The sequence below is a fragment of the Brachyistius frenatus genome, unplaced genomic scaffold (genome assembly GCF_029030835.1).
Source record: "Brachyistius frenatus isolate BFR_SWC_R1_liver_20210118 unplaced genomic scaffold, ASM2903083v1 Contig_65, whole genome shotgun sequence".
Lineage (NCBI taxonomy): Eukaryota > Metazoa > Chordata > Actinopteri > Embiotocidae > Brachyistius > Brachyistius frenatus.
This window is the reverse complement of record NW_027210664.1, coordinates 2,010,001-2,022,500: the sequence shown is the minus strand read 5'-3', so window position 1 is coordinate 2,022,500 and position 12,500 is coordinate 2,010,001. Positions and strand designations below refer to the sequence as shown.

The window sequence follows — 12,500 nt, the reverse complement described above, 5'->3', positions numbered from 1 at the left end:
ACACACACACACACACACACACACACACACACACACACTCTGAAGCCATTAGCTCCAGTGTGTGAAGCTGTGGGAGGCCTGACCTGAATTAACCCTCAGAGTTATGCACCTCCACGTCTACCAGTGTTCTGGGAGTCGACTGCAGGTTCAGGATGAGATCTGATGTTTCAGGTTCAGGATGAGATCTGATGTTTCAGGTTCAGGATGAGATCTGATGTTTCAGGTTCAGGATGAGATCTGATGTTTCAGGTTCACGATGAGATCTGATGTTTCAGGTTCAGGATGAGATCTGATGTTTCAGGTTCACGATGAGATCTGATGTTTCAGGTTCAGGATGAGATCTGATGTTTCAGGTTCAGGATGAGATCTGATGTTTCAGGTTCAGGATGAGATCTGATGTTTCAGGTTCACGATGAGATCTGATGTTTCAGGTTCACGATGAGATCTGATGTTTCAGGTTCACGATGAGATCTGATGTTTCAGGTTCAGGATGAGATCTGATGTTTCAGGTTCAGGATGAGATCTGATGTTTCAGGTTCATGTTTCGATGAGATCTGATGTTTCAGGTTCAGGATGAGATCTGATGTTTCAGGTTCAGGATGAGATCTGATGTTTCAGGTTCAGGATGAGATCTGATGTTTCAGGTTCAGGATGAGATCTGATGTTTCAGGTTCAGGATGAGATCTGATGTTTCAGGTTCAGGATGAGATCTGATGTTTCAGGTCTGATGTTTCAGGATGAGATGAGATCTGATGTTTCAGGTTCACGATGAGATCTGATGTTTCAGGTTCACGATGAGATCTGATGTTTCAGGTTCATGAGATCTGATGTTTCAGGTTCAGGATGAGATCTGATGTTTCAGGTTCACGATGAGATCTGATGTTTCAGGTTCACGATGAGATCTGATGTTTCAGGTTCACGATGAGATCTGATGTTTCAGGTTCACGATGAGATCTGATGTTTCAGGTTCACGATGAGATCTGATGTTTCAGGTTCACGATGAGATCTGATGTTTCAGGTTCACGATGAGATCTGATGTTTCAGGTTCACGATGAGATCTGATGTTTCAGGTTCAGGATGAGATCTGATGTTTCAGGTTCACGATGAGATCTGATGTTTCAGGTTCAGGATGAGATCTGATGTTTCAGGTTCAGGATGAGATCTGATGTTTCAGGTTCACGATGAGATCTGATGTTTCAGGTTCAGGATGAGATCTGATGTTTCAGGTTCAGGATGAGATCTGATGTTTCAGGTTCACGATGAGATCTGATGTTTCAGGTTCAGGATGAGATCTGATGTTTCAGGTTCAGGATGAGATCTGATGTTTCAGGTTCAGGATGAGATCTGATGTTTCAGGTTCAGGATGAGATCTGATGTTTCAAATTTCATGAAATAATCCCTCTTTCATTAGAAAATAAGATTCAAAAATACCTGTTTTGGGGGGCGTGTCTTGTGTTATTGACAGGCCTGTTTTTGGAGCTCACACACGTTTCTGAAAGTATAAATGAGGTCTGAAGTCTTCGACTATTTCCAACAGGTCCGACGGGAACAAAGACTGTCTTGTTCCACACAGGAAACACCTTTTTAACCTGGCAGGCTCAAAGGTCACGTGACCCCTCCTCTCCATTAAGTCCACTGTCGTGAGTTTGTGAGTTTGTGAGGACAGAGAGACGTCTGTTCTCTGATTTGCTGTCTGGAAGTCAAAAGATCTTTTTCTCTAATTAAACTGCAAAAAATAAACTTTAATATCTTTCCAACTGCTTTAAACTGACTTTCTATTAAGACCCAATATTTTCACATTAAAACTATTCGTATAGGCAGCGGTGAGAATCTGTGATGGTTTTTCAAAATAAAGTTCAAATATATTCACGCGGCTCATTCTGGATAAAAAATTATGGATTTAAAAGAGGAAAATTATCTTTTTTAAAAGATGGGAGGAGTTATATATGAGATCGTATCGTTTTCAATAATATAATACCAATAATTAATATTCAGACAAAGGAAACATTCCAACTTTCTGACATTGACGTATCAACACATAAAAGATCACATTAGTTTTACTGAATATTTGAAGGGATTTATGCTGACACATAAAACTATAACTTATTTTGTTGCTATTTTATGTTCATGAAGTTATAAATAAAATATTTGTCAGTATTTTGTCACATCATCAAGAATAAATTAATATTATTTAGCCAGCACAACAGATGTCGGCTCCATCGCTCATATCATCAATGTTATAATCAACTCAGCGACGGGGTCAAAGGTCAAAGCCACAGTAAGATACCACCCTGAGGTTTCTCAGCTCAGGCTGTAATTAACTCCCATCATGCATCAGGTTAAAAAAAAAAAAGGTTCATCCCTGCTGTGTGTGTGTGTGTGTGTGTGTGTGTGTGTGTGTGTGTGTGTGTGTGTGTGTGTGTGTGTGTGTGTGTGTGTGTGTGTGTGTGTGTGTGTGTGTGTGTGTGTGTGTGTGTGTGTGTGTGTGAAGATCTGAGTGTTCTCGAAATAAACAGCAGAGTAACGAACACAGATAATAACAAGCAGCTCATGTGGACACGCGCACACACACACACACACACACACACACACACACACACACACACACACACACACACACACACACACACACACAGACAGACAGACAGACAGGCAGGCAGACAGACAGACAGGCAGACACAACCAGAACCACCAAAACCACCAGAACCATTAAGACAGACAGACAGGCAGACAGACAGACAGACAGACAGACAGACAGACAGACAGGCAGGCAGACAGGCAGGCAGACAGGCAGGCAGACAGGCAGGCAGACAGACAGACAGGCAGACAGACAGACAGACTCACGCGTTGCAGTAGGGCTTCTTGTCGTAGCCTTTGTAGTTCTTCATGTTCAGAGTCATCTTGCAAACCTCACAGTGGAAACATCCTTTGTGCCAGTTCTGGAGACACACACACACACACACACACACACACACACACACACACACACACACTCAGTATTAATATAGAAGTCATGTGACCGTGTGAACATGTCAAAAACACATCATTTAGTCACTTTCCAAGGATTTGAATAATCCGACTGCGGGACAGATGGAGGATGATCTGACCGAGCAAACAGAGCTGAGTCACAGTGAGTTTACATCCAGCCTCACGTTCAGATCATCAAATCTCCCCGTCAGTTTCTCTCCGAGTTATAAAAAAATAAAACTCAACAGCAGATCTTAAAGGTTCCTTCTTCTTCGTCTTCTTCTTGTTCTTGGAAAACAGCAGCGTGACATTAAACTCACACCAACGGTGTTTGTGAAGGTTTTCGGCCTCGTTAGCTGCAGATGGTGTCGCTCAGTTGTCATGGAGACGGTTGGGTTGCAGTCATGTGACCCTAAACATGGACTGAACAGGGTCTGTAAAATGGTTCTGATCCAGAAGTGTCTTCAGCTGCAATACCAGCGAGTGCCACTAGAGGTCGGCTCCAAAAAGCCTCCGGCTCCATAGACTCCCATTCAACTTCTCTCATCAAATCCAAAGTGAATAAAATGTGTCCATCAGTTATCTCGGTGTTGTTAGCTAAAGTCACTCCTTCTTCTTAGTTTTCTGGAGGTCCATCTGAAAATAATCCCTCATTCATTAGAAAAGAAGATTCAAGAAGACCTGTTTTTGGGGGCGTGTCTGTTTGATTGACAGGTCTGTGGTGCAGTCAGGTTACAGCTATCGGTGGGCGGGACGTAGTATCGTCAGGTTTCCAATCAGATCGGTCAGATCCACCGCTGGCTCCTCCCCCAGCTCGTCCAAATATGGTCACTTCCTGCTCCAAAACAACAAGATGGCGCCGGACAAAATCCAAACGGGAGACTTCAGAACGGCCGTTCACAAACCGACAGGTGACGTCGCTGCTGGTTGGTTTATTTAAAATTCTCCTTCACATCACAGATGTTGTTTTTTCTTGTCGACGCGCATCGCTCAATTTGTTTATTATCAAAACTGTCTCAGAAGAAGTTTTAGTTTTTTGTCCAGAAGTCAAAGTCAGCTGGTGATTTTCACCACTTTCTAAAAAACACAAATCCTCTGTCATTTATTCTCAAGTTTTCTGGCTAAAAACGTGAAAGAAAGAAGTGAAACCTGCTGAAGGCCCGAGTGGACAAAATAATCTGCTCTTCTCTCAGCTTCACACTCTCATTCGCACTTCCTCCTCCTCCTCCTCCTCCTCCTCCTCCTCCTCTAAATCACTGCCTCTCACTATTTTTAGTGCCGTTCCAACGAGTCCGTTTCAACGGAGGAAATATTCGCTCCATCAATCGTTTTATTTAACAAGCTGATTTTTTTTTTTAAAGGTGTAACGAGGACTTTTTTTTCTTTTTTTTTTCTGTTTCACAATAAAAAAAAAATATATATATATTTTTGCCATTTAGGTTTGTAAAAATGTTTTTTTATTTCCCCATCCTGAGCCGATATCCTGATATTGTGTGCCTACATGCTGTTGTGTCATCTGATGCCTCACAGGACAGACAGTGAATGCATGAGACTGCTGAAGATAAATTAATAATTTATCACCGTTATGCAAGAGACTCTTACAGAGGTGTTACCATGCAAACATAAAAAATACAAATTCAACTCTTTAATTGTAGACGGGCATTTAAAGGTAACGACGCTGCTAAAATATCCCTATTAAATACATTATTCATCACATCATGCTGTGTAGTTCACATTAAGCATTTCTGTGATTGTTTGACACTATTACATGAAAAAAAACATTTAGAGTTCCTTATATTTGTATTTTTCATACAAGCCGTTGCAGATATGGAGCCAAAAATGAAGCTTTAACACGTCAAGACGGGAAATTAAAAGGACAGCTGATAAAAGTGGATGTCATTTAGTCTGATAGGAGAATTTTTAAAAGGAGTATTTTTCCAAAAAAGAAGTGAGGATGTAAAGCGTCCACACACACACACACACACACACACACACACACACACACACACACACACACACACACACACACACACACACACACACACACACACACACACACACACAGTCTCACGCCTGCTCCAGTATTACAACATCTTTGTGGTATTTCTGGGTTTACATATTGTTTCATGGCAGCATTTAGTCATTTTGTTGTTAATATTTTTTGGGGGACTTTTCTCAAATAAAAGCAGCAAAACATTTCCTGTCTGCTGCCTCATAAATTTAAAGATTTAACATCTTTTATTATTATTATTATTATTATTATTTAAGTCATCCAGGATTGTTATATTTGGTTATTTTGATCAATTAAAGCCATTATTTATTGTGTTTTCTGTAAAACACCCAGCTCCCACCACTGCTGTACTCCTTATAATGTTACAGGTTGTTATATAATCCCTCGTGTTAAGAAGTGTATTGTACATTTTGTAAAAAGCAGCTCGGTAAGTTTTCAACAACTTGTCAAATCCTTGTGATGAGCTCGACAGTTTTAAGGGTTTTTATCAAACATTAAAAAGCTGCATGTGAATTAATTTTGGCTTGTTCTTTGTTTTGTTGCATGTTTCTGTGTCTAATAGTCCAGAAGCGCGCACCTTGTCCAGGCAGCTGACTTTCTCCGTCGGGTAGACGATCTTCCCGCAGCGGGCGCACTGGGGGTTCATCCTCCCGGTCCTCGGAGCTCCTCCAACGGGTAAATTCCACTCGTCGAACGGGGGGACGTGACGTCGCGGAAGAAGGTAAAGCCGGAGGTCCCCGCCGGGGCCGCCCGTCCACCTGCGGAGGGCCGGGAACAAAGTGAAGAAGCCGGAGAGAGAAGACGCTCCTGCTGCTCGGCGGCGCTGCGGTCCGGTCTGAAGGCTGGATGCTGCGCGGGGGACGGATCCCTCCAACCCGCCGCAAGCTGGCAGCAGTGAGCACGGAGGAGGGGGGGGACCGGAAGTTAGCGCAGAGAAAACAGGAAGTGGGTTTATGTACCCTTCAAAGTCGAGGCAAAAACATAAAAATAAAAGATAAATACATCAAACATAATAATCTAAAGAGTAACTGCTTGGATAAAACTAAAATGACTTGAATACATATTGCCAGACCCTGAATGTACGAAACTTGAATTTAAGTTGAACACTTATAACTCACAATTCATGTTGATAATTAATATTTTATCATCATTGACAATTTATATACTTAATTTGTTTTCCTTTTTTTTATTGATTTTAGATTATTTTAAATTCTTAGGATTTTTTGTTTTGTTTTTTGATTTTACGTTTGATAAATCGATTCGTTGGTGCTCTCTGGTGGACAAACTGTGTTACTGCACTGACTCTAAATAACCTGAAACTTCTTTTTTGATATTTCTGTACTGTAGTTTCCTTCTGTCCAGCATATATTCTGACCCCAATATATGTGATAAGATGAAGATGAACAACAGTTAAGGGTGTAACACCATCGATGAATAGCTTTATCTCTTTCTATTAAAAAACAAGCCCTTGAACATGGACTCCAGATTTGATCTTGTCTCGAGTGGCCTCACCAACCACTCACTCTGACCATTCAACAGCACATGAGGCCCCCTGCTGGCTGGTGAAGGTACTGACTCAAAGAGCTTTATATGTTAAAGATGCAGATAGCGTCATGTAAGGTACAATTACAAAAAAACCAAGGTTATCAATCCCAGAGGAAAACTACATGCCTTTTATTAAAGATTGACTTTGTACCAGTCAGCATGCAAGTAAAAAAGAATAAGTAAAATGATAAATATCAGAAATGTACAAACGTTTACGAGCACACGGCATCAGTCGACCATTCAAACCTGTTACCTTTGACCTCACCTACACGCTACTGTGCAGCTAAAGACCACCACCTGGTTTAATAAAAAAAAACATTGCAAATTATTTTCAAACTACATAAGACATACCAACAATAATGATAAATATCTGCTCCAGTGATGGTTAAAAAGCAAAACAAGGTTTAAGTTTAATAGTTAAAATCCAACATTTAAAAAAAAAAAAAAAAAAAAAAACTTACATATTTAGTTGATTTGATTGAACAAGAAAGATTAATTAGTAATTAAGAAATTAGAAATACATCATGAAAATACTTTAAACTCTAATTTAAAAGAAACACAAGTTGAACATCTGATTAATTGACATTTTTCTATTGAACATTTTGTATTCTGAAATCGCACTGAAGCTCCGCCTCCTTTCCCAGAAGTCTCCGAGAGGAATGTTTGTGGTCTGAAACGGCCCATTGTGCCTCAGATCAGCCCGAGATGTTTGCAGATGAAGGGGTCGATCTGATGGAGAAAGTTCACCATCTTGGAACTGGCGTCTTCGCCTTTCTTCCTCACGGCGTCGATAACAGAACGAGCTTTCCCCTCTCTGCTCTGAATCCCTTCCAACCCCTCCCTCTCAGATTCGGTCAGCACCTCCTCCTCCAGCAGTTTGTCCAGCAGTCTGCTGAGAACAGGTCCTGATACGCTCTCGATGAAGCTGCTCCGAATGTTGAGCAGCGTCGCTTTCGGAGGCTTATTTGAGGGGTTCTTTCTTGTGGGAAGACACACTTCTCCTTCCCAAACACACCTGGAGACGCCCTTTTCCTTCACACTCAGGTTGATATCTGTAATTATTGTTTTTAAAATCACCTGGAACGAGGTGAAGCAGCTGTTCTGCATTTCCTCGTCGAACTCTGTCTCTGTTGGTTGAACTTTAACCATGTGGTCGGTGGACAGCGTGTAAAGCTGCTGCGGCTGCAGTTTACAGTGCGGAGGCGAGTCGATGTAGAGCTCATCTCCATTTAACTTCCTCCTGGTGCGCTGCACATCCCTGACCACGATGTTCCTCGGCAGCAGCAGCACATTGAGGAGGGATCTGGTAGAATGATGACGCGGTGGCTGGTAGAACAGCAGGACCAAGGCGTGCACCGGGGCGGGGGGAGCGTCCTGGTCTCTGACGTTACCGAAAGCAGAAAGCCCGGTGATGTCGATAATGACGTGAGTTTCTGTTATCTGACGAGGTTCGATGAACTCGACGCCGTCCTCGTTCACATGAGCAACTGACAAGAACCGACTCGTGGAGCAGATCTCGCAGTGGGGCAGCTGAAGTCCACACAGCGACTGAGAGACACATTTGATGTCAAACAGGGGTCCTGCAGGCTTCTTGTGCTGTCGGGTCAGGAGCTGGCTGTTCCAGGGAACCATCCTGTACTTCACCTCCCCCTCCGCCTTCATGTGAAAGACCAGGCCGGTCACACCGCACCGGTACCTGCCTGGCTGGCAGCTCTGGAAGCTGTAGATCTCATCATCAAAATCATCCGTGATGTCCGGTGAAAACTCCTCCAAGAGAGTGTCGTCAGTGTCGTCATCAGTGAGAGTGAGGTCGATGACGTCACTCTCCGTGGGGATGGACCGGGTATTCACCTTCTCTGCATGGGGTGTTTGCGGGCACCACGGTTCCCTGATCCGATCAGGTTCTCTGGAGAACTGGTCAGAAAGGTCCGGAGAGCTCTCTCCGCTGCTCTCTTCTGTAAACCTTTTTCTTTTTACTTCAGACAAAGAATCTGATGAAGGTTGAAACATCGGTGAAATGTTTAAATCTTTAGTTTTGGAACCCAACGCAGGTCTCTTCATACCTCCGGCTGTCTGTGCAGCTTTTTCTTGCTCATGTTTTGGAAAATCATCCTCTTCATCTAAAGACGACAACTTTAGTGTCGCGCTTCCTTTGAGCTTTTCCTTTTTAAATGAGTGGCGTTGCCGGAGCTCAAAGGGTAGACTGGATTTATACCAGCAATGCTGAGCCACAACTTTCTCCCCGGTCCTGTCTCCGTCTGCGCTAACGTCTGCTTTTTCTGCGCTTCCTCCACATAGTTGACTTTTTAAACTTGTGTCCACTGTTTTTTTGTTTTTGTCCTCCTTGGTGTCTCTGGATCCAAAACAAACTTCTGCAGCAGAGAAGTCTTTCCAACTACCGTACATCTTGTCCAATTTCTCATTCATCCTTCTGAAAAAGTTCAAAATTACTCCATCATCATCATCATCATCATCATCATCATGGGTTTTTCCACCGCCTGGAAAATACAGAATTTAATGTCAAAACTCTGATAAAAGTATCGTGTTTTTGGAAACACAAATCCTCCCTGTGCTAATTTCAAGTTACAGAAATTTGATGGGTTTTATTAAACGTAATCTAAAAAAAAGAATGAAAAGAAAGTACAACTAAAACCAATTATCCAAAAGAGACGGTACATCAGCAGCTAAATGTAGTGGTGGAAAAACAAACTGTTTGAAAGACTGGACATAAAGCCTGTCCATGATAACATGTTTGTTCATTCACTCATTCATCTTTATCAGTATACGAGCCAAATTAGTGGGAAGAGCTAAATGGTTTATTGTTATTCGTTTATTTTGCAGCTACTCTTCACTTATTGCCGTTCATATACTATATTTGAATATAATTGGAATATTGAGCCCCTCCCAGTCCGATATTGGAATCATCTCGTCAACAGACCTCACAGCGCACAAGTGCTTTTACAGGTTTTTGTGCCTGAGAGACAAAAGTCAGTATCAGGGAGGCAAGACATTTATTTTCTGCTCATTTATTTAAAACATCATCACTCTCGGTGCTCAGTGTTTTCTGAAGTCTAACTTCATCCGGGTTCTTCGTCACTCAACTCTGCGTTCTATCGTGTTGTCCCGAAAAATACATCATTTAAAAGTCTAAGAATTCAATAAATATGTAATGTAAAGAAAAACAAAAACAGAAATGAAGTGAACACAACGACAGACTACATACCAGTTTGAATATGGTTGGTGTCTTGAGTGAATGAAACAGAATCAATGTTTTAGTGGTAAAAGACTCAAATACACGAAGATTCATGCAACAAAAGAACTTTACTTACAGACTGGTCCAGAAAACACGAAGGAACCGGCAGAGATACACGTTTCACGTCAGCTTCCTTTTTCTTAATCTGGTGAAGCAGCGTTGAGGTGGAGGTGTATGAACATGTGTGATGAGGTGGAGGTGTATGAACATGTGTGATGAGGTGGAGGTGTATGAACATGTGTGATGAGGTGGAGGTGTATGAACATGTGTGATGAGGTGGAGGTGTATGAACGTGTGTGATGAGGTGGAGGTGTATGAACATGTGTGATGAGGTGGAGGTGTATGAACATGTGTGATGAGGTGGAGGTGTATGAACATGTGTGATGAGGTGGAGGTGTATGAACATGTGTGATGAGGTGGAGGTGTATGAACATGTATGAACATGTATGAACGTGTGTGAACATGTGTGAACATGTGTGAACATGTGTGAACATGTGTGAACATGTGTGAACATGTGTGAACATGTGTGAACGTGTGTGAACATGTGTGATCAGGGAGCAGCTGCAGCTGCAGGATGTAAACTCTGACCTTATTACACCGAAAAATAGCGGTGACATTTCAGGACTGGTTTAAAAACTGAGGCTGCACTGAAAGATGTCACTTCCGTGAAAAAGCATTTTAAAACAGAAGTGTTGAAACACCGACGCATCGAATTTGGTGCATGTAGGTGAAACTAGATGTCGGGGTTGCAGTTTAGGGTAGGGGGCGCTAGCGAGCCGTGTGGCCACGCCCACTCGTAAAACCCACATCGTCTCACCACGCCGGATGTTTGTGACACATTTCATGAGGTTTCAAGCATCCTTTGACCTTAAACATCAACTTCCTGTGTCACGGCGAGACATCCAACTTTGCCGCATCACCATGGCGACGCTCTTTGACAAAGTCGAACAAACATTTCAATATATCATCGACCGTGTTTAAACTATTCTGACGACTTTAGATTCATGTGATCAACCAGGTGCAGAATGGGAAAGTATGACAAGTGTCATTTCCGGTGTCCGCCAGGGGGCGCTGTGACTGAGAATATGACCACAGGTGTCTTCAGGCCGGCCGTTATCAAAGATGTTGTAATGTTTGAAGAGAAACAAGAGTTCATCCTGAAAACAAAACAATAAAAACACAACAAAGCTTTGACCATTTAGAATATTTTAATCTGCATCACTTTGAACAACAAAATCCCTGTAAACATTACAAAATCAGCACCTGTGTCATCGGAGGAACACCTGGTCCTGGTCTGACAGGAGGGGGGGGGGGTCTGAAACGATAAATAACCTGCGTTGGGAGCATCGGGGAGGAAACCCGGGTAACACCACCTCCACGCCTCCACCTTCAGTTTTGATCTGATCTGACGTTTGGACATGTGGAACATCTGGATGGAGGTTCTGTTACCCGGCTCTCCGCTCACACCAACATCAGCCTGCAGGAGTCCTCCTCCAGACCTATCTGTGAGGGTTGTCATAAAATTACAGGTGGAGAAGGAGGTGGCGATAGGAGGGGGAGGGGGCGTGTCCTCAGCAGGAGGAAGATAGAAGAGGGAAATAAAAGGAGGTCGGTATGTCAGACGTCGGGCCGAGAGTCTTTTGGAGCACCAGGATTCAAAAAGATTCACGAGAACAGTGATTGTGATTAAAAGGCTTCTTCACCAGGAGGAATGCTGATCAGGAGGAGGAGGAGGAGGAGGTGGAGGAGGAGGCAGTGCAGAAACTCTGAGGGCAGACCGGAGGATCCTCAGCGGGGTTTAAGAAGAAGTCATGCAGGAAGTGGGAAAGCGTGTCGCCTCCGTTGGACAGTTTGTTGTGTTCAGGCACAGCGGAGCTCCAACGTCCAAACACCGACGTCACGTGACCGCGGGAAGTTTTCCCAGCGAGCCTTTTTGGGTTTTTTTAATCAAAACGGCCCAAATATGTGCAGATTTTTAGATTTTCTGAAACTTTATGGACAAAACTGATCAAGAAAATAAAATATACTGCACATGAATACTTGTTTTTTTTTTTTTTAATATATCGATAATGTAATATTAATTTGAGCTCTGTAATGTGACACCCTGATCGTTAACATTTAAAATGGAAAAAAGATCCAAAAACAGAAATAAGAACATTTACAGTCGTAGCAGAAATAAGCTGCTCAGTTTCACGTCAACTTTATTTTGAAATTTTGTCCTAATCTTTGGGATTTAAACTCGTCTTTGAGACTTTAAACGCTTAAACAACGAGCTGAAGGAGGCGGGGCCGAGCTGCAGAGGCATGCTGGGAAAACAGACGACGGGAGAACACGGACGAAAAACCTTCATCGGCATCTGCGTGGTTTTGGTTTGTTCAAACTGAGGAGAGCAGCTCGTGTTCGGGACCGGCGCCCCCTGGTGGAGGTCTGGAGCTTCCTGCGAACATGTGCTGGGTGTTTCAGTTGTTGTTTTTAGATCCTTTCACGTTAGCACCTGAAGGCAGCGTCACAAAGCAGAGTCTCCTCCAGCTCCGACGGACACAGCAGACTTTTACTCTGAAGGTTCAACAAGAACCTGGAGCCACTTCCTGTTTGGCTTTCAATAACTCGGGGTTTTAATTCGAGTACGACGACGAAGACGAGGAGGAACGGCTGTTTTAAGATGTTCTGAGAGAAATAAAAATCAGAACGAGGGGATACTTCCTGTCCTGAAATCATTAATAA

The 12,500-nt window shown here is 42.9% G+C and overlaps 3 protein-coding genes across 9 annotated transcripts in view; all 3 read right to left on the bottom strand.

Annotated features, from left to right (window-relative positions):
- LOC138625744 (nebulin-like) overlaps positions 1-5,874 on the bottom strand; it is a 52,658-nt gene extending 46,784 nt beyond the window's left edge. For 4 of the 7 annotated variants that reach the window (XM_069706869.1, XM_069706867.1, XM_069706872.1 and 1 more), the window contains exons 1-2: positions 5,556-5,872; positions 2,845-2,939 (exon numbers count right to left, since the gene is read on the bottom strand). The gene's annotated coding sequence lies outside the window, so the exon portion shown is untranslated. Of the gene's footprint in view, positions 1-2,844; positions 2,940-5,555 lie in introns of all 7 variants that reach the window. The other 3 variants (XM_069706870.1, XM_069706874.1, XM_069706875.1) reach the window with 2 other exon arrangements.
- Positions 5,875-7,158: 1,284 nt separating this feature from the next.
- Positions 7,159-8,533, bottom strand: LOC138625696 (caspase recruitment domain-containing protein 8-like). Its single transcript, XM_069706796.1, has one exon. The coding sequence runs from the start codon at positions 8,531-8,533 to the stop codon at positions 7,214-7,216; it is 1,320 nt and encodes a 439-aa protein (XP_069562897.1). The 3' UTR covers positions 7,159-7,213.
- Positions 8,534-12,072: 3,539 nt separating this feature from the next.
- Positions 12,073-12,500, bottom strand: part of ezh2 (enhancer of zeste 2 polycomb repressive complex 2 subunit) — an 11,245-nt gene continuing 10,817 nt past the window's right edge. The window contains exon 20 of the mRNA XM_069706882.1: positions 12,073-12,500. This exon is cut by the window's right edge and continues 465 nt beyond it. The gene's annotated coding sequence lies outside the window, so the exon portion shown is untranslated.